This window comes from Triturus cristatus, chromosome 12 (assembly GCF_964204655.1).
Source record: "Triturus cristatus chromosome 12, aTriCri1.1, whole genome shotgun sequence".
NCBI lineage: Eukaryota > Metazoa > Chordata > Amphibia > Caudata > Salamandridae > Triturus > Triturus cristatus.
The window spans coordinates 137,861,848-137,884,082 of NC_140595.1; the positions used below are offsets into that span (position 1 = coordinate 137,861,848).

The window sequence follows — 22,235 nt, forward strand, 5'->3', positions numbered from 1 at the left end:
GTGCTGTGCTGTCTGGTAGGCTTCAACCTAAAAAGGACTGAGCCACCAGACTGTAATCACCAACCACCATCACCGGTCACTCATAGCCTGGTTGGGGGAGGGGGGGGGGCGGTGACAGAGGCCTCTCTCACTGAGGAAGGGTGTGCCCCAGATATCAGAGTTTATTTTGAACAAACCCAAAATGGTATGGAGCAATTCCCTGGGGCATACATGACTTTCCAGGTCACTGGAGTAAACCAACAGTCGTCCAGAAAACAGTGCAGGATGCCACAGCTTTACCGTAGAGTGGGTAATTTAAGCAAGAAACTATGGAGGTCTACAGTATGGAACTCCTGGAAATGCTGAATCCAAAAGGTCTGAGTTCCCAACAACATACAAGTTGTTATCTGTAAAAGTGTAATTCTAGACTTCACCTATATTACGTTTTAAATTGAACCCATCATAAAAACGTAAATTAAATAAAATCAGAGTATTAAAAAAATATATTAAACCAACTGATTACCTGTAAAGGACAGAAGAGAAACTACTTGCAGTAATTACGTTGTATCATGTTTCCCTGAGGCACAGAAGCTATTTTAATCAGTGTTGTTCAACTGCACACATGCCTACTGAATCTCGTGGTAAACGAAACCTCTCTCACGTATATGTGTAACTTGGAATAAGGAGGGAAGACAAATAATTAAGGCTTCTATACAGATTTGGATGGAGACTGCATATGGTGTTGCAAAAACAAAGTTTGAAAAATTGATCTATTTTGAACATTTGATTTTTGTGGTTGTTGCCCATATAGGTATCCTTAGGCACATATTTGTTGAAAATATGTTCCCAGAGGAAGAGGTTAGCTCCTTGAACTGCATTGGTAACAGAGGAATTGGAACAATGTTTTAGAAGATGATGGATTATTGAACAGTTCAGTAGAAAATTGAGAATAAAATATTTTAGAATTAATAAACCATGTTGAAATAAAGGTCTGAGCTAAAGCATTAGGGAATGTGTGATTAACAGGGCATAAACTACCCCTCAATAGAGCATCTTCAGCAAGCCATGCACCAGACTGCTATCCCAACATGTACTGAAGACTGAATGTGAGCGGAAGCCAAATCTCTTCTTCATAGCAGCACAAGCTGGAATTGGATGTGGTATCTCGCAATGAGGTTACGCTAAATAAGTTTTCCAAAAATCAAGCAATACAGCAAATACCATCAAACACGTTCTGTGATTGTAGCTGCTGTTGGAACCAATTACCTGGCTCACATTCTTTACGCCCAATATCTTTTGAACTTCAACTGTACTTATGTCGGGGGGCTCCCGGGGTGACTGACTCAGAGGCTCTCATTGACTCAGATGTCCTGCTGCTACAGGTGCAAGAGCACAGCGGTCCCTTTAATTCCCTCTGGACTCCCCGAGGGGAAGAACCGGCCGGCGTGACGTCTACTCCGGAACACCAATCAGCTGTGGGAAGAAGAAGTGCCCGCTCATCCTGGTGTGCACGCCGAGGAGCGGAAGGAAGTAGGCGAAGAGGAGAAGACGCTAGAAGAAGACGCTGGGGACGTCGCAAAGGCAGCTACGACCAAGGCTCCTGCCCGTGGAGAGTTACCCGGAGGAGGACGGCACCGCGATTCGCCCCACCACGCTCCAGGAGGAGGGTGGCTGGAGCAGGTACGCTACCACATACGGGGGCTCACACAGTCATGGGGAGGGTACGGGTAGTTTGTGGGTGGTCAAAGCACAGCACTTCTTCTCTGGTCTCCACCTTTCCGTTTTGCCGTTGGTGATCCCTCATGCTCCCCTTCCCAGTGTTTTCAAGATTGAACAACGTCCACTGATCCGTGGCCTATTTTTCTTTTCTTTTATTCCCTGCCATGTCCTGGACGACCACGGAGGAGAACTAGGATGCTCCTATCTCCCGACATTCCTGGTACCGGTGAAAAGGAACCACTCCTGAAACTGGACTCCCTTCTTTACTTTTGTTTCTGTGAATAAACGAACCCCAACTTGTGTTAAAACGCCTCCTCGCTTCCTTTGGGGACACGCGCCTTCTACCTTTTCCCCCTTGCATCCGATTACTTACCATTTTTTTTTTGAAGGTAGGACCAGATACACAAAAGGTTTTTCCTGATCTGCACTAGCATGTATTTCGAGAAAACATTTTGCAAATGCAGTATTTCACAGTAGAATATACATATCCTCAAAATGTGCTGTGCACATTGTAGTGATAGAGCCACTATTGTGGTTTGGCACCCTATGATGACCTTCGACTACCACCATTTTAACTGACTTTAGTGTATTATTTCACTCTAGCCTTAATGTAGGACGGTCCTGCATCTCTTCTGTCTTATAATCTTGGTGTCTTTTAGTGAGAGCTGTCACAGAGTAGAACAGTACATTTAGATTAGAAGTGTTTACTATTGGCTTTGACATGGCTTCATGTCATCTTGCTTTCTGACTTTGCCTTGCTTCTGTGTGCACAGAATTATACGTTCTTACTATTGGCTTTGACATGGCCTGATGTCGGACTTTGCCTTGCTCCTGCCTACACAGCAGTGCTTGCGATTCATATTCAAGGTTTTTCTGTTCCTCACTTGTTTTCGCACCTCACTGACCAGAGTGAACTGGATATTATCTGTGGAATGTACAACTCTGTCTCAGAGTAAAATAGAGAGGCTTGGCCAGCCACTGTCTTGGCCTTGACGCCGACTGGTACAGCCTGCTCGTTTTTTTCCAATGAGAACGGGGCAGGGTTTTCTAGAAACTTCGCCTCACGTTGAATAATGATATTTAAGCTGGAAGCTTTCATGGGCCAGGTGGAAGTTCACCACAGAATAGACATATAGCTGTGGAATGGGGACGGAACTTGAGTCCTGACTGACACTCCTTCCTGGGTTCTTGAAAGGGCTTCCCCTGCTAAAGAGTTGGCAAGGATGTTGTAGACTCAGTCGCTGAGGTGTTCCTAACCATATCTATATATACACATACATATATTTATATTATCCACTGGCGGGCGCCAGTAGATAGTTATAGTTAGGACCTTGTTTCTATTCAAAAAGCGTTTTTTTCTTTTCCCAATAACTTGGGCGCCGGTTGACGAATCTTCGCGAAAATGTCAAAACGTTGGTCCCGCTCCGGTCAGTTCCTATCCTGAAAGTTTCGGGGTGATTCGCCAAGTGGGGGCCGAGAAAAAAGGGGGGTCCCAAAACGGGTTTTCTCCATGTTAATTCCCATAGGAAATTTTAGACACGACTACAGCCCGAACTGCAGAACGGAATTACACCAAATTTGGCAAGAAGGTAGCCCTTGGTTCAGAAAGAGACCTTTTTTTTTTTTTAAATGGTGTAAATCCGTTCATTGGTTTCTGAGAAATTCAAAAAAATAGAAGTCGGAAAATCATTTTTCATATAGGAAACTTTAGACACGGTTACGTTCAGTAGTTTGAGATATTAAAGCAAAAAAACCTTTATATAGTGACCTAACTACACAAGCACGAGCTTGGATCTAATTGGCTGACAACACTTCAATCCAGGAAGTGTTGGCAGCCATCTTGGTGCAATGCTTTTTAGGTCTCGCCTAGCGACGCAGCGCATGCGCTGCACACTACACAAACACCACTGCACTGCCCTAAAACACTACCCCAGCAGGACCCCCCTGCACTGCCCTTAACACCACTGCTCTGCCCGAAACCCTAAACCACCCCCAGCACGACCCCCTGCACTGCCCGAACACCACTGCCCTGCCCTAAACCCTGAAACACCAGCCCAAGCAAGACCCCCTACACTGCCCGAACACCACTGCCCTGAACCCTGAAACACCACCCCCAGCACGACCCCCTACACTGCCCGAACACCACTGCACTGCCGTAAACCCTGAAACACCACCCCCCTGCACAACCCCCTACACTGCCCGAACACCACTGCACTGCCGTAAACCCTGAAACACCACCCCCCTGCACAACCCCCTACACTGCCCGAACACCACTGCACTGCCGTAAACCCTGAAACACCACCCCCCTGCACAACCCCCTACACTGCCCGAACACCACTGCCCTGAACCCTGAAACACCACCCCCAGCACGACCCCCTACACTGCCCGAACACCACTGCACTGCCGTAAACCCTGAAACACCACCCCCCTGCACAACCCCCTACACTGCCCGAACACCACTGCACTGCCCTAAACACCACCCCCTGCACAACCCCCTACACTTCCCGAACACCACTGCACTGCCTTAAACCCTGAAACCCCACCCCCTGCACGACCCCCTACACCACTGCACTGCCCTAAACCCTGAAACACCACCCCCAGCACTACCACCTACACTGCCCGAACACCACTGCCCTGCCCCTAAACCCTGAAACACCAGCCCCAGCACGACCCCCTACACTGCCTGAACACCACTGCTTTGCCCTAAACCCTGAAACACCAGCCCCAGCACGACCACCTACACTGCCCGAACACCACTGCACTAAACCCTGGATCACCACCCCCTGCACGACCCCCTACACCACTGCACTGCCCTAAACCCTGAAACACCACCCCCAGCACGACCACCTACACTGCCCGAACACCACTGCCCTGAACCCTGAAACACCAGCCCCAGCACGACCCCCTACACTGCCCGAACACCACTGCCCTGCCCTAAACCCTGAAACACCAGCCCCAGCACGACCCCCTGCACTGCTCGAACACCACTGCTCTGCCCAAAATCCTAAACCAACCCCAGCACGGCCCCCTGCACTGCCCTTAACACCACTGCCCTGCCCTAAACCCTGAAACACCAGCCCCAGCAAGACCCCCTACAGTGCCCGAACACCACTACCCTGCCCTAAACCCTGAAACACTACCCCCAGCACGACCCCCTACACTACCCAAACACCACTGCACTACCCTAAACCCTAAAACACTACCCCCAGCACGACCCCTACACTACACAAACGCCACTGCACTGCCCTAAACCCTAAAACACTACCCCCAGCACGACCCTCTACACTACCCAAACACCACTGCACTACCCTAAACCATAGAAAAGTAACCACCCCCCCATGCCCAATCCCCCTTACCTCTCACTCCTCGTGGTTCCTCTCTCCTTGTGGTTTCTGCTTTATGTTGTCTCTGAGGGGCGGTGCACTTTGTTGTGTGGAAACGGAACAGCCTCTGTTTCCTTACAACGACGTGGATCGTCTACATTTTTTTTTTAGAACTCATGGTCATTTACCATACCAACAAAATTTGTTGTAAAGGCATGCGTGGTAAATGACCATGCGTGGTAAATGACCATGCGTTCTAAAAAAATGCGTAGTAATGACCACGCATGCGTTTCAATGGTATCGCAAAGTAAAAAAGTTGTTGTAATGGCTCTTTACCGATCAAAGCTGGCCCCTGTTCTTCAATGAGTCGTTTATTTGATAAATTAGGAGGAAGGAAGGTGTTTTTTTCCCAAAAAGTGCATTCCCGGCTGTTGTATTGTGAAAGTGCCCGTGTGGCCTGGTTTCATTTCCGGTGAGAGAGTGGAAGAGTCTGTTTGGATCTAAAGGGGTTCTGCTGTTGGACAGGCCCGGCGCGACACGTCCACAGAAAACACAGCTAATGAAACGCGTTGTCCCCAAAGTGTGGAGCAGTGCCATGAGAGGTCAACGAGTGTGCGTCCCACCTCAGTATGACCGTACCGCGTGACCTATGTTCCGACTCCAGTGTACGGAAGGCAGAAGCAGCATCCATCGCAGGTCCTCTTGAAGACCGTTGTAGCACTAATTCTACATTTTGGAACGAGGGCATTTTAACCTGGTTGTTCCTGCCAGATACAAAGAGAAGATCCTGTGTTATTCAGTGCCCTCGTTACCTTTTCTGTGGGTAGTGGTGCTTGTCACTTTGCTGCCCCGCCGGTGCACACGACTGGGCTCCCCACCTCGTGTGCCATCTGCAGGGCCTCTGCCCTCGGATCACTGGTTTCGGTTTCTGGAGTGGCAACATAAACAGTTGCTCCCAAAAGCCTAGCCTGAACACTTGTGAATACCCCTGCGCCAGCATTCCACGGAAATTCTTTTCTAGCTCTCCCACGTCGACATCATAATAGCACGGCTCCGCTCGTGACACCGTATGACCTCATAGGAGCCATAAGAGGACCTCGTCGGCGTGCTGACGTCAGTTCCACCCATTTTTTCCATGCCACCGAGGGAAAGAGGTGGACCAACACATTTTTACATTATATATATATATATATATATATATATATATATATATATATATATATACACACACACACACACACACACACATACATACACACACATACATATGCATAACCAATAAAGGCATAAAGAAATCGCAACAGATCAAGCATTTCTCACTATTTAAACATAAGCATGATTAAGACATATTGAAAACATTCATGCCAAACAGTAAAAGCATCTTAGTCGTAGAAACAGGTGGACAACGGGGAGGCGGGTGGGACAGTGAGGAATCCACAGGCAGATACTGTATCCACCAGAAAAAGCGTTACTGAAGGTAAGTAACTTGCTCTTTTGATGGATACTTCTGCCTGTTAATTCCTCACCTTTTGAATAGAATCCTCAAGCTGTACCTCACCCGGAGGAGGGTGTCCACCTGACTAGACCAAAAAATCTTACAAAACAGATCGAGCAAAATGGCCATCCATCCTAACCTTCGAATCCAATAATCGAATAATTTTTAGTCGAAATTATATTGAAAATAATACTTTAAAAATACTTTTAATAATAAATGTAGACCAACACTTAAAGGAAAACTTTTATTTATAATTTAAAGATATTTCATACTTTACAAATTACGACGAAGTCGCGACCCCAGCGCGACTTTTCAAAATGGCTACCGGAATGCGCGCAGCCATCGTGTAGGGTGCACGACTTCTGTATAACATATATAAAATATTATATATATATATAAAAAAAAAATTAAAAACATAGGATTGAGGTACATTAGACTTACAAATTTTCATTTAAAAAAACCTTTGAAATTCACTGGAAAAACCATAGGTTTCAGGCACGTTCTAGTTAGAAATTAGCATTTAAAAAACCATAGAAATTCACTAAAAAAAACATAGGTTTTGGGAACGTTATAGTTAGTTGGACATTTCACTCGTACAAAACCATAGAAATTCCGGCGTTATAGTTAGTTCAGCTAACTATAACTCGCGCTCCCGCAATGCACTGCTGATGTCACATATTACATCATTCATGACATGGTCAGTGACATCACTGATGACATCTCAAATGACATCACCCATGTGAAAATCTGATGCACCTCCTCACACCTAAATATAACCTTTGATACACCCACTCTAAAATACCGACAACCATTTTCGAAAAAATAGACACATCAATACTAGTTACTAAATACACACTGACTGATTCCTAGGTCTACACACACATCCACTTATTCACCCATACAGTCACTCATACATGCAGTCACTCATCAATACAACACTATCATATGCACTCATTCACCTATACAGACACTCACACACTGCCACCTATCCAGAGCTACTCACACATTCATGCAAATATTCAATCATACTTCCATTTACTCACCCATACAGTTATACAGACAATCTCACTTATTCATACAGATACTAACACATAATTACTCTCTTATAGAATCACGGATACAAATACACTCATCCATGCAGCCACTCACAATTACTGACTCTCACATATAGTTATTTATATACACCATCACTCACATATACTGCCTTTTACATATGTAGTTACTTGCACATGTACCACTGAGACATCCTTCACTCACCAACACACCCATACATACTCACCCACCCATACAGCTGTTTCCACATGCACTCTTGAACCCATACACCCAGTGGATCAACCACTCACATCTATGCACAGAGTCACACACCTCCCACCCACCCACACACACACTCAGGCAGCCATACAAATACTCAGGCAAGCAATCAATAACCCATATATACACTCATGCAGCTACTCACCAACCCATGCAACCGCTTACACAACAACAGACAGACAGATGCAGACTTTCACACAGTTTAGTCACTAACTCATGCATTCAGTAAGACACATTTAATCACTCACTTATACAGTCAGTCACATACCTACTAAATCCTCCATACAGACACTTATACACCCACTCACACCTCAATACAGGTTGGCATATATATAAAACAAAATTAAACTTTACAGAAACACAGTCACTGGATGATGTCATCAGTGATGTCATTTGAGATATCAGTGATGTCACTGACCATGTCATGAATGATGTAATATGTGACGTCATCAGCAGTGCATTGCGGGGGCGCGAGTTATAGTTAGCTGAACTAACTAGAACGCCGGAATGTCTATGGTTTTGTATGAGTGAAATGTCCAACTAACTATAACGTTCCTGATGGTTTTTTCAGTTAATAGTTTTTCCTCGGGTTACGAGCCCCGAGTAAAGGCACGCCCTCTCGATCTGGAGCTTCGCGCCGGCTTGTAAAAGTGTGGTGAAGTATTGAAAATACAGCGCGACGCCCCCCCAGCAAGATAAAACATCCACTGTGATTGTCATGGTCATTGGGGAGAGAGGTACCAGCACTGACTGTGGGAAGGTGTTTGTAAAAGAAACTTGCCATCAATGCCTCCTGAGTAGACTGTCCTGCGAGTTTTGTGTCCGTGGCCAGCTCTGTTGGGACACCACTTGGTGTGCGGGAACCTAATCACTGTATGTAGAACCCGCAACGGCTCTCGCAAAACCCGGAGTGGACAGCAATTGGGACCTGCGCCTTCTGCAACCAGGCAGAATGGGCATAACATCAAACTCCTATCGGAGTGGACTGCCATGTATTTAATCTGGCCCCCAGGAGAGATGACAACGCAGAAGTGAAACAGGCACTGAAGAAAGGCGAATGCCTGAAACGCGTCTGCCCAGCGTTTCACTGCTGTGATTGTTCATGCTGTGCGCTGATGGAACTGGCACATTAAAGCTTCTTTTCTCTCACCGAGCAAGTGTCGCCCCCCTCTGTTCTTGGAGAAGTGGGACTGGTTTGGAGATATATATCTATATTATCTGCTGGCGGTCGCCAGTAGATAGTTGTAGTTAGGACCGTGTTTCCATAGGAAATCTGAAAAGTCTATTTTGAATAACTTTGGCGCCGGTTGACGAATCCTCGCGAAATTTTCAAAACTAATCGGCCGCTCCGCTCAGCTCCTACCCTGAAAGTCTCGGGGTGATTCGTCAAGCGGGGGCTGGGAAAAAAGGGGGTCCCAAAACGCGTTTTCCCCATGCATTTTCCCATAGGACCTTTAACCGAAGGTACAGCCCGAACGGCTGAACAGAATTACTTGAAATTTGGCAAAGAGGTAGTCCTCAGGTCAGGCATGTGCCTTTTGCATATATGGTGTCAATCTGTTCAGTAGTTCCTGAGAAAATTGCAGTTAAAAGCACATAAATATCTATAAGCGCGCACCGTGCGCGCACCATAACGTGCGCAAGCGTAATTCTGTTTGGTGGTTACATGTCAGTCAACATTCGAATCGGTCGAAATCAGGAAGTGTCGGCTGCCATTTTGTGTGTGACAGTAAAAAAGAAAGGTGGAGAACGTGAAAAGGGGGCAGGGTAGAGAGTTGCTGACCCCTCAGCCTTTGTCAGGGGGTCCCTGAAGGACCCCGAAGGGTGAAAAAAACATTTTTTTTTTTTCAAAAAATCGCGGGGTGCGCGCACCGTGAAAAACCTTAAAAAAAACAAAAAACATTTTAAACGAGCCATTCCATATTACAGGATACAGTCAATCTATAACTATGTACATAGGTAGCTTATTGTAAAAAAATATATATATATATAAAAAATATAATAAAACATACATAAGTTAGCATTTAAAAAAACCTTACAAATTCACTTAAAAAAACCATAGGTTTCACACACGTTATAGTTAGGAATTAGCATTTAAAAAACCTTGCAAATTCACTGAAAAAACCATAGGTTTCACACATGTTATAGTTAGCTGGACATTTCACTCGTAAAAATCCATTGAAATTCCCCCGTTATAGTTAGTTCAGATAACTATAACTCGCGCGACCGCCACTCTATCACAAGGATGATGTCATGAGTGATGCCACTGACCATGTCATGAGTGACGTAATATGTGACGTCATCAGCAGTGGATTGCGGGCGCGCGAGTTATAGTTATCTGAACTAACTATAACGGGGGAATTTCAATGGTTTTTTACGAGTGAAATGTCCAGCTACCTATAACATGTGTGAAACCTATGGTTTAAGTGAATATATATATATATATATATATATATATATATATATATATATATATATATATATATATATATATATAGATGTATTTTTTTCTACTCTTTGCCATCTGTATATATATTGCATTCTATTTCAATTGTTCATTTAATCATTCATTTGACATTTGAGAATCTGCATTTATGGATGTATTTAGATTACCTTTCTGAACACTGCATTAATCAACAGTTTTCTTTGAGTCTGCAATGATTGATATATTCGGCCTGTCTTTTTAAAATGTTGCATTAATAAACATGTGTGTGTTACTTTACCTACATTTGGGTTTGTTTCCTTACCTCGCCTTAAGGAATTGCTGGGTCATGCCTTGCCTTTTGAAAGTGTTGGGTTAGGGTGTGTTCTTTTAGCAAAAAGCAGATTACACACATGCAATCTTCCCGACTTGCACGCTTCAGACCCAGAACAAAGCTTAAGCTTTGGAGCATGCAAAGAAGTGTGGGAGGCGCACATCCCAGACGATCAGAGGAATGAGCTGAAATTTGTATTTCTGCATCTCCCCGTCTCTTACGCAGCCCTGACAGTGGACGGAGCAATGCAGATAAGGGAAAGAATGTTACTGGTCTTCATTGCAGCACTCATGAAATATATGTGGGATGAAGTACAGATTTTAGATCCACTCCAAACTTACGGGTGGAAATGTAAATCTTACCATGGACACATACGAGCCCTTTAAGATATGCACTTCTGAATTCTGCTTCCCCAGGTTATGCTGGTAGGGGAAGAAATCTGACAATAAATATCCTGTCTCCACGGTCAAGTAGCTCATGTGAGAAAATTACTAAAAATCAGTAGGTACACGTCCCTGATTGTGTCTGAAGGGCCAATCAGGAAATATACACTTGCTGCCCGATTCTACCAGTGACCACATGGGCAGTCTGTGCAACAGGACCTGGGCCAACATAAAATGAGACTACATATTTGCAGCAGACTGCAAAAGGCTTCAGGACAAATGAAACAGAGAGACTAGACCGTGCTGTGAGAACAGAGAGGGAAGTAGTGTAACTACACCGAAAAATGTGTTCGAAGAAGGGTTTTGAGCTCTTTGTTGGAAACAGTGTCTGGCAGATTTCAAGTGGATCAGAATCTTTGCACTGTTTATGGAGTTGGAGATCAGCATTCATTGGTCACTCAGATTTATTGCCAAGTTGATGATTGAGCAAATGTATTTGATATTTTGATAGAAATTGGAAACACACTGAAGAAATGCAAGTGATGCCAACAATCTAAGGACTTGTTCTAAATCAGATGGCCAGCGTGCTACTTTCATATTTATAATAGATTGCAATTGTCTTATGACTCACAAAATAAAGACTTTGAATTTCAAACAAAGTAAGTAATTACTAAACCATGAGGAGCAGAGAACTAAAACAGGTTGTATTACTACAAAAGGATTCAGAAATGAAAACTTACCAGACATTGATTCAAGAAAAAAGCGAATTTAAAGAATACAGAAGCCGTAGATGCTATTTTTGTGTAAATAAAGCACAATAAACGAACAACCTCTCTTTTACAAACAATAAAGGCGATTTGAATGTATGACTGACAGGATAAAAAGTCAAGGACAACAAAAATTATTTAGGACCAAATAGGTGTATTGGGAATTTACAGGTTTGCGTATACTGAGCCTGGATGTGTACTCAATTTGATACCTCAACTCTTTCTTACCATGCAGTCCATGAGGATAAATTTTAGATTGTCTTCGTTGAAGGCCTGATGCCCATTCTTATCGTAGGCGGACCATATGTTGCTCGCAATGGCTGCTGTCACTCGAGCATCGGTGTCGCCGTAGCCAGAATACGCCAGAAGCGAGCCCTCATTATTAAGAAGCCTATGAATACAAACAGGAAATAAAATACAGAATTAAAAAATATATATTTTAGCCCTAAAGGAGATTTCAAAGCAATGCCTTTCAATTGTAGGCAGTCCAGTTCTCAACTTTTTTCTTAGTCGTAGACTTTCAATTCAAGAATATCAACTAAGGAACTGTTGCTTATGTCCAAAATAAAGCAATCTCTTTTTTGGTTGCAAAATAAGAACATTAAAAAATGAAAGGAATATTGGACATTATTTCTAGTCTTTTTCTATAGCTAATGAACTTAGATTTAGTTATATGCTGTACAAAATAATTCAATTACCAGAATGGCAAAACATTGAAAAGAAAACATTTATGTAAGAGTATCAGGAAGAAAGCTCTCTCTCTGTGCATGGCTCATAGGAAGCGTCTTACGTGTCTCCATGCAAGTTGCCTACTTAAGATACAGATCCTAGGGAGACGGCCAAAAATTGGAAGTTTTCACCCGTATGGAACCTTAGCATTATTATGCAGAGATGCTCAGTCTACAGAATAATAAAATAAGGAGGAGGCTCTAACTAAATATATAGAATTGCAGCTCCAAATCGGGGAAGTTCATGGCACGGAGGTAACCTAGGGAAACCTTCAGAGGGAGAAGAGAAACAAGCTATTCGAACAAATGTTATTAAGTACCACACATGGAACCCATTCCTCTTTATCTAGAGGCTTTGTTACTCATGGCACATACCAATAAAGCAAATTACTGAAACATAGAAAGACTGTTAAGTTCCTACGTCCTAAAAAGACTTTTTCAGCTAGGCAAAGAGGAAGAGTAGAAAACGGTGACAATCACAACGCCTCAGAGGCACTACACTTCTCTCCCGCTCAGGCCAGTTTGGACAAATCAATCTGAAAGAATTGTTTGGGTGTACCTAGTGCATGCATGATATGGGCCTCCTCAGTAACAAGCAGCAAATAAGACTGCACCAGGGATCCAAATTCATCATGCTTTTTTTACTGGAAGAACAGACACTTGCACTGGGATCAGTATTCCCCCAAGAGTGCTGCCATCTTTGGATGCCTTTTGCTTTTGGATAAAACAACACGATGACTCGGAGCCTAAAGATTTTTGGGACTGTGCAGCAGATGGGAATTGGAGGCTTTTTATCTAGCCTTTTTTTTAATCTGTACAGTGGCATGCAGCCTTTACCCAAGATGGCCTTCCTGGGCCTCTGGTTGAATGAGAGCTTTTATCGTTTGCATCAGTTGACAGGTAGTGGTTGTCAGGATGAAGGAGAGTGGGTATCTTGTGATCCTGGAATCCCTATAAAAGTCTGATACAATATCGCTCCTAATCCCCGATACAGCTTAGACAACAACATCATTTTTATAATTTGTGTTAAGCTGTTTTTTTCTGTTTCAAGCGGTCAATGTGGTCAAAGTTTAAATCCCAATGCCTAGCGTTCAAAACACTGCACGGTGCCAGTCCTCAATTCCTGAAGACACATCTCAACTGGTACATGCCGTCCAGAAGTCTAATATCTGCACATAGTAAGCTTCTACAAACGCCTAGGTTCAAGAAAGTTCGCTGGGGTGGAAGAAGCCTTCTGTTAGGGACAGTCAAGACATGGAACTAGCTCCAGGTGGGCATAAAGAATAGCTCTGCGCTGCTATTTTTCAGGAAACCGCTAATAAAATGGCTCTTTGCTTACTAACATCTAATTTACAGTTACACCGGCACCTTACTTGACTCTCTGGTATCAGCACCCGGGCATTCGTGCGCTTTATAAATACACAAATCTAATCAAAGCTAGCTTTTGGTAATGAAGGGTTTCTTTTAAATATTAAACACTACGTTAAAACAATCCAAACACTGACCTTTTATATATTTTCTGCAAACTTATAATGGAGTTAACATATAAAGAATGTAATTCAGTTACATGCAGAGGAGTTTTCCAAGTTACTCTTAGGCTGGCAAGCAGATTGCACTCAGGCTTCCTCCCTCTGTTGCATCACTCAGAAAATCAGGATTGTTTATAATGTTGGCGGTATCGACCGAACGTTCCACACGGGGCCTCTGATTTGTACAAATCACCCATATTCTCAATGGAAAGACATGGGAAAATCAAGTTTAGCAACAGATAACAGTGCTTACGCTAGCAACCCCTGCCTTCCTGAAAATCATATCTCTTAACTCTTTAGAGCGTTTAAGACCCGATTAAAGTGGTAGTGTGTAAGCTGGTAGTAGGGACACGACAACTCATAAGTAGGCATTTCATGGAATGAAGCTGGAAGCACACTAGTAGATTAATGCAATATGTGCCAGTTTGACTGTTCTCTGAGAAGCTGTACATGTAGTAAGCACTGTACAAAACAAGGGCCCAGTGGAATGTGTGCCATATAAAGTGCTACAAAGAGCTCTTGAACTTTCCCAAATTCTACACAAACTGCCTTTGTGGTTTTAAACTCGAGAAATGAATTTCAAGAATAATTCTTACTGCTCTCATTCTGAACAATAGATTTGTTTGTAAAGTTAAAAATTAATACACTTGCTCTTCCATTCATTGTTTAAGATCTTAAGATGGACAAGGAAACTGCACATGCTCCCATTAAAATATTTGAAGCCTCTGCACCTTCATTTATTCAGGTGCAAAAGAAGAGAACTAAACCAAGTGGCTGAGCTTTAAAAAAAAATACAAATACATTTAAATATACATTATTTCAATATGTCTTGTGAAAACAGTCATTTTAAATGCTGGGTCTATCCGCAAATAGCTACCTGCCAAATGCCAGAGTGTGGATGTGATGTCATACGATTCAAGGGTCGCCTAATATCCCTTCCGGTTTATAATTCTGGGGCTGGTGGGGCTCAAAGGCAGTGTCATTTCATTTCTGCTACTCTTGTATTTTGGTGAATTGATCAGGCTTGACAAAATATTTGTAATGGTGGCGGAGGCACTTTAAGAGCACAATCCCGAACAAAAGCTTTATAAATGTAATTCTTTAACGTCACCCTATCTTTTTACTGGGAAAGAGGGAATATGGCAGCACTGCAGCTCCTGATGGTTAAGCAGCAGGAGTGAAACAGAAATAGTTATGATGAGGTGGGAAGTTGCAGCACACACACAAGCCCAGCGGTTCTTGGTTGCCTTAATTCCCTCAGCTCTTCTAATCACAAGCAGTACAAGATCATCCAGAGAGATAGATATTCTTGTGGTCAAGTGAGTCTCCTGGCACCCCGGCCTCATTTCCGTCATCTGATTCATTCACCCAGTCACGCGGCATCTACAAACAGCAGAGAACTAACTTGGAAAAACACGATTCGACTTGACCAAGAAACCATTTGCATTTGAAAGCAAAAAAAAGGCAACCAGTGACAAAGCCAAAAAGGTCTGGCTTTGATCATGTGACAACATGTGCCAATACAGGCATGCAGTGATGTATTGTCACATGTGCTAATACAGGCATGCAGTGGTGTATTGTGTCAACATGTACTATTACAGGCATGCAGAGGTGTATTGTGGCAAAATGTGCTAATACAGGCATACAGTGATGTATTGTGACAAGATGTGTCAATACATGCATGCAGAGAGTTATGTACTGGGACAACATGTGCTAATACAGGCATGCAGTGAGTGAAGTACTGTGACAACGTGCTAATACAGGCATGCAGTGGTGTATTGTGCCAACATGTACTATTACAGGCATGCAGAGGTGTATTGTGGCAAAATGTGCCAATACAGGCATGCAGTGAGTGATGTATTGTGACATGTGCTAATGCAGGCATACAGTAAGTGAGGTACTGTGACGTGCTAATACAGGCATGCAGTGAGTGATGTATTGTGACAACATGTGCTAATACAGGCATGCAGTGGTGTAGTGTGCCAACATGTACTATTACAGGCATGCAGTGGTGTATTGTGGCAAAATGTGCAAATACAGGCATGCAGTGAGTGATGTATTGTGACAACATGTGCTAATACAGGCATACAGTGATGTATTGTGATATGTGCTAATACAGGCATTAAGTGATGTATTTTCAAGTTAAAGCACATTAAAGGTCAGGCCAGTTGGGTTCTCCACTGCCGGATAGTTGTAGTTGCTGCTATTATACCGGTGGTAGTGGTATTGTGGTGCTGGTATGGCACAGGTAGGGGTGGCACTGGTCGCTGTATGGCGTTATTGGTGGGGCTACCATTATTGTTGATGGTATGGTATATTTGGTATTGATGGCGGTATTGGTAATAGTTCAGCATGTACCAGATAAAGAATTGACTGACCAAAAGCGTGATGGCTGAGAGTTATCTATAGATTTAAAATCACCCGTGCAATGCAAGCACTCCATAGAAGGCAGGATGGTAGACCACATTGCCTACAGCTTGAGACAAGAGAATAACACCCCTCTGGGTGGAGCAAACATCCAGGCTATGTATATTTTAAAGAACTGGGAATTCGTAGTTGTGGTATGGCAACAGCTAAAGCGGTTTGAAGTCAGACCGTTTCTTTTTTTAAAGAAGCAAAAAAAACAAATTTCATGTCACTAGCTCCCCCTTCTGGTTACCCTATTGATAATTTCCCCAACTAAAAATAATAGTGGGGGGCGGGTGGGTGCATGTGTGTGCCCGTGCTTGCATGTGTGTGTATATATATGTGGGAATATAAATGTGTATATACCTACATAACAGGGATGTTTATGTCGATCAATAAACATGTAACACAGGTATATGCAGTTGCACATGCATAGAGACAGGAACATTTTAACAGGAGAAATGCAAGACAATATCTATCTGTACATTGTACATATCTGTGTAAAACAAACATGCACATAAAATTAAAATATGTTTATAAAATCGTATATATATACACGCCTTGATACTCCTGTGCTGTTTTTAAGCACTTTAACTAGATTGTATTAATTTCCACTTATTTACTCTTGTAGAGATGGAAGCTACTGTCTGCATATGAAATGTATGGCCATCAGATGAATTCAGATATCAGAAGACCCTTAATTCGCTGAAGATTCTTGGGTCTCATGCACAAAGAGGCTGGTTTCAGCAAAAATGCCAAATGCATATCCAGGATACGCGAGCCCTTATCCTGACTTTCCCATTGTTTCAAACAGTTCAGGGTGGACGTCTGTTTATGTCCTTTTGTTTTTTTCTCAGAGGCTCTTGGGAATGGGCAACCCCTTCTGGATGCACATATTCTGTTCGGTCAAATACAGGTTACTGAGAGGACAAGCTCTGGAAAGTAATGCAAGATAGCAGAGGAGGAAAACAAAAATTCACACAGACACAAAACCTTCAACTGCGGTCTCTACAGTAGGACTGTCCTTCCAAAACCGAATCTGTGGATCTAGGCAAGACTAAAACTTGACATATGACTGGGGTTTGCAGGAGTGGAGCTTGCATGACTGGACAACTTTAGCTGCAGTACTGAGCCAGAAGCAAAGAATCCACCAGTAGGAGTAAGCCTGAAACGATGAGACACTAGTGGGTGCTTTACATACTGGCTGAACCTGATCCAATTGACAGGAAAAAGCTGGTTCAGGAGCAACTACCCCCAGAGGAAAGAGCTGGTCTAGGAGCAACCGTCTGAGAGGAAAGAACTGGTCTTAGAGGAGGAACCACCTCAAAAAAAAAGAACTGGTTTAAGAGTAAGATCCACCCGACAGGAAAGAGACTTTTTAAAAGTGCACTTAATGGAATGGGGTTTGGTAGAAAAATAGCAATATTTTATAACTACAGAGAAGTTACACCGGTTTCTGTCTGTGGTGCATTGCACTTCCCAAGTGTTAACAGTTCTAAAGAATTTAGGAACATTTGGAAAGAGTTGTAAATGACATGCTACATTTATCAACACATTAACAATAGTAATACTCAAGTGCCCAGTGTGAGTTATAACAAGATGGCTGCTGTACTATTTAGGCACTGTGTCTTGTCTAGTTTGTTACGCTGCATCACCATGCAGATTAATACCAATGCTATGGAATCAAGTCCTATGACACGAGATTCACAAATCCATGTGACACAGCGAGAAAACATGCGATGCACCGCAGCCAGACTCGTCCTTGGCATCCCTCACAATGAACACATCAGCCAACACCTACGGAGACTCCCCTGGCTCCCTGTGGAGAAGAGTCACCTTCAAAGTCCTCACTCATGCCTAAAAATGCCTGCACAACACCGGACCCCAATACCTCAACAACAAAGTCAACTTCCACATACCCAGACGGAACCCTTCGATCCTCCAACCTCGTGCATCCACAGAGCCAGAGCAGGCGGAAGATCATTCTCTCACATTGCAGCCAAGACCTGGAACGAACTACCGGAAGACATCAGACTCTTCCCCCTCCCTAAACACCTTTAAGAAGACCCTCAAGACCTGGCTCTTTGGCTGAACAGATCTGTGCGCTCCCCCCCCCCCCAGTGCCTTGAGACCCTCACGGGTGAGTAGTGCGCTTTAAACACCCCTGATTGATTGATGCATATCAAAAACTTAAAATAAAAAATTTGTGAAGAAAACATCTCCTAACTGGCAAATGCTGCAGAATAAATGTATAATATGGCAAAGGTGATTTTTTTTGGGGGGGGGCGGAGACGATGTAAAAGTGCTTATCGGGAGAAGTCAATTAGTATTGTTCATGTGACGTGGGTTAGTAGAAGGTCGACATACTTTGAAATATTTAGGTTTGCATACAGTGTGCGACTGCTTGTCCAGATGATGGGGCTAAGGGGAAATTAAACAATAATTTGCTGACGATTACAGGAGGAGGGTATCCCTTTGCATGATTTGCTGATTGCATATGGTGTGCTCAAATCGACAAATACAGGTTTGTAGAAGGATCATATCTTTTGCACGGCATTCGCAATGTGCGTATAGGTTTATTAAGAGATCGAGCGTATCCATATATACTACAGTGGATCAAATTCATTTTTGTGATTTATCGTTTGCCTTGATTCTTTGCTGGTGCATGTGTAGATGTATGGTGTTTAAGTCCGTTTGCTGTCCTGGGGCCAGTCACTGCACTTAATTTCTTTGGTTCATTGGATGTGTGATCAGATGTCAGAGGACATGGACGAAAGATACAATGTGCAAGTGCTTCCTCAGGCTGGACCACTGATGTCGGATCGGTGCACCGGTGATTTTGGATGGCAGGGTTTTGAGGCGCGAGGCTGCTCTGGCGTTTGTTCGGGCAGCAGTTAAGTTATTTCCTTTATGGGAACTAAAAAGTCTTTTATCTGGAACATGCAATTTGAAGAGTGGTGAGGTGTGGTCATCACATATTGCTTTTACGCTCATGGTTTTCAGTTAGGTAGGTCTTGGAGTAAGTCTGGATAGTGTGTGAAACTGAAGATGCATCCTGTCCCCGCTGTGCTTACTGAACAGAGATGGAGTGTTCGCATGTGCCGTTACTGAGATGCTGTGGAATAGAGAGTAGTGTTGAGTGACTGTGAGGATGAGTGGAATGTTTACACATGAGCTAGAAAATACTTACCACTTGAGCGAAAATGGAGATCTGACTGGAGCTACACAGAGCAGAGGTTGGCTTAACATGAGCGACTCCTCCCTGCCTGTGTGATGACCTGCCCTCTGGCTACTACAATTCACATGTGACAGACCACTGGATTATTAAAGGGCAAGACTAAAATAATGTTCACATTATACAACGATTCCATCCAAGGTCACATTGTTGAGATGTGGGGTACAATTTCACTTTCCTTTTTTTCTTTTTTTAAAGACTGCTCCACGTGAGAGTTCTGCATGCAATAGCTATGTGACATTAGACATTGATTAATCAGTTTTGTTTTGAAGCTGCACCCTTTGTTTGGAAAATGCTGTGTACCATGGAGTGGATGTGCCCTTTCTGGAGTCCAAAGTATAAGAATCATTGTGGTTCTCCAGATCTTAAGTGGTCTTGCGGACTAAAAGAATCATTTTAGCATCTCCTCGTGAGGAGGACAAGCCACACCTCCGCATAGATTTTCCACTGCTGCCTTTGAAGCGTGGTTGATGTCTGAACTTCACCGGGGCCTGTTCTTTTCCTCAGAAGGGGGGGGGGCTCATCTCAATGACTGCAGGCTAAGAGGGCAGGTAAGATCAGGTTCATGGTCTGTTCGTTCGTGCCCTTGGTATTTACAAAAGTCATCGAAAATTAGATGGTCGGCGATTGGTACAGGGCCGTCACCTCGGTACTCGTTTAAAAATTACCAAAGAAGTAAGCCTTCAAATTCTGCATTGCAGCTGGTCTAGTCTCCCCGATTTAGACTCCTGCTTCCTGCGTTAGTCCGTTTTCCCAGGGACGGCCCCATTTCGGCTCTCAGACCCCTGAGGTCCTTGTGCATCTAAAGTCAACTGCAGAATCGGCAGCAGGATGGTGCAGGGTGCTCACTGCTGAACAACCTCCTGCCCCGCTCTGGCGTGAGCTTTGTCCACAGCCCACCTTGCGCTGCCCCTTGCTGTTGTGTTGGGACCGGGACATTTCTGTTGCAAGTCGGGTAAGTGCCACGTTTAAGTTCCTGTGAGCTCATGTACCATCTGCGAGTGAGCCCAGCATTTGTATTTAGGGGGCATGAGGCTTACAGTTTCACTGCTTTCACGTCTACCCAGTCCATCATCTGTCGTTCGGGTACCCAGTGTGGGCGCAGCATCTAAGTTCACAATGAGCACAAGGATTAGGAAACAAAAGACGGATCCCAATTCAGTCACTTCTTCCTAAGCTCTGCATCAAGTATGAAGAAGGCCTCTGATGCAGCCAGAATGAAACCTGCTCCACGCGACTTCACAAGAAAGCATCACCCAACAGGTAGGGCGTCATCTGCGGGTTCAAAGGCTTCCACTCGGTCCTTTGACCCCAGGGCTCCTTTGTACCCTGTACCCAGCTCAGTCTTTCTTCCGTGTAAAGTAGGCGACATCAAAAAAAGCCTTCTGTGTAGGGTAGGAGGTATTTGGTGTCTGAAGTTCCTGGATTATCACACATCGACATATAAGACGGGGCAGTAGGCAGCACACTGACGCAGAGGTCTTGTTAAGAGGGAAATCTGATAAATATGGAAGCTTGGTTCACAGACCGGTTCTCTGGAGGACTCCCACCAGCTGCTTGGATGTCTTCAGCCCAGTCGCCGGATCCCTTGTGCCTGGTTCACCTGACAACAGTGGAAGACAAAACTAGCACAACAGTCGAGCTTTGTGACATCTCACACACGTAGCAGTGATCCGCACAAACAATAACATCCCTGAGTACGTACGATGGATACCACACTGACCCAAATATAGAACTGTGCAACGTGATTGGAATACATATATATCAGAGTATCCTAACTGGCGGTACTTTGCAGAGGACAGGCAAGCTATCCCTACAATGTCCACAGGAGGGCAGCATCTTCCCATTAACTCATTCAGGCCTAACGGGAGAGCAGGGCAGAAATTGCAGCAGAGCACTTTTCTATTGTCCAAGTCCCGCCCCTTCCCCTCCAAGACTCTAACTAACCCATGTCCTGTACTCTCGGGTCAGGCCAAACGCGGGCCATTTTAACCGCCCTGGTTTACGCCCAATGGGGAACTATACATATTACTAGTAGGAGGCTTAATATCATATGCTTAAATTTCAGCAAAACTTTTAAAAGCACAAAAAAAAATCTTCCTCTGAAGAAAGAGCAAAATAGAGTTTTATATTTTCTGTCAAACGAGCGTCCACTTGGAATATACATATATTTATGTACACGATTTTAAAAGTTACACCCGATTCGAGCGGAGCGCTCGCGATTTTGAAGCAAAAATTGCTTTATTTTGGCTGCCTCCTGCCTGAACCTCGTCTCCAATGGACGTTAATGGGAGAAATACATTCTACCGACTTAAAAAAAAAAAATTATATGGCACTTTCCTTTTCCAAAACGTTGACATCTATGAGCAGATGGGTGTTTATTTTCTTTGCAAAAGGAACAATTGATGGACGGAATGCTGAACAATGCAAACATTCACCCCCAGCATGGGGAGCAGGTGGATTTAGGCCCAGATCGCTGTACTGGGATGAATGTATGACATTGTTCTGCATTCTGTCCATCAATTGTTCTTTTTGCATTTGTCACCCCGAGTGGGACGGGTATGCCCAGACGTGTGTACCGTGCTCTCCAGGCCACTGGAGTCA

At 43.9% G+C, this 22,235-nt stretch overlaps 1 protein-coding gene across 1 annotated transcript in view; it reads right to left on the reverse strand.

The window, feature by feature from the left end:
* LAMTOR2 (late endosomal/lysosomal adaptor, MAPK and MTOR activator 2) overlaps positions 1-22,235 on the reverse strand; it is an 89,327-nt gene that overhangs the window by 53,210 nt on the left and 13,882 nt on the right. Inside the window, exon 2 of the mRNA XM_085639569.1 lies at positions 11,962-12,124. Coding sequence (XP_085495695.1) covers positions 11,962-12,124 — 163 coding nt within the window. The remainder of the gene's footprint in view (positions 1-11,961; positions 12,125-22,235) is intronic.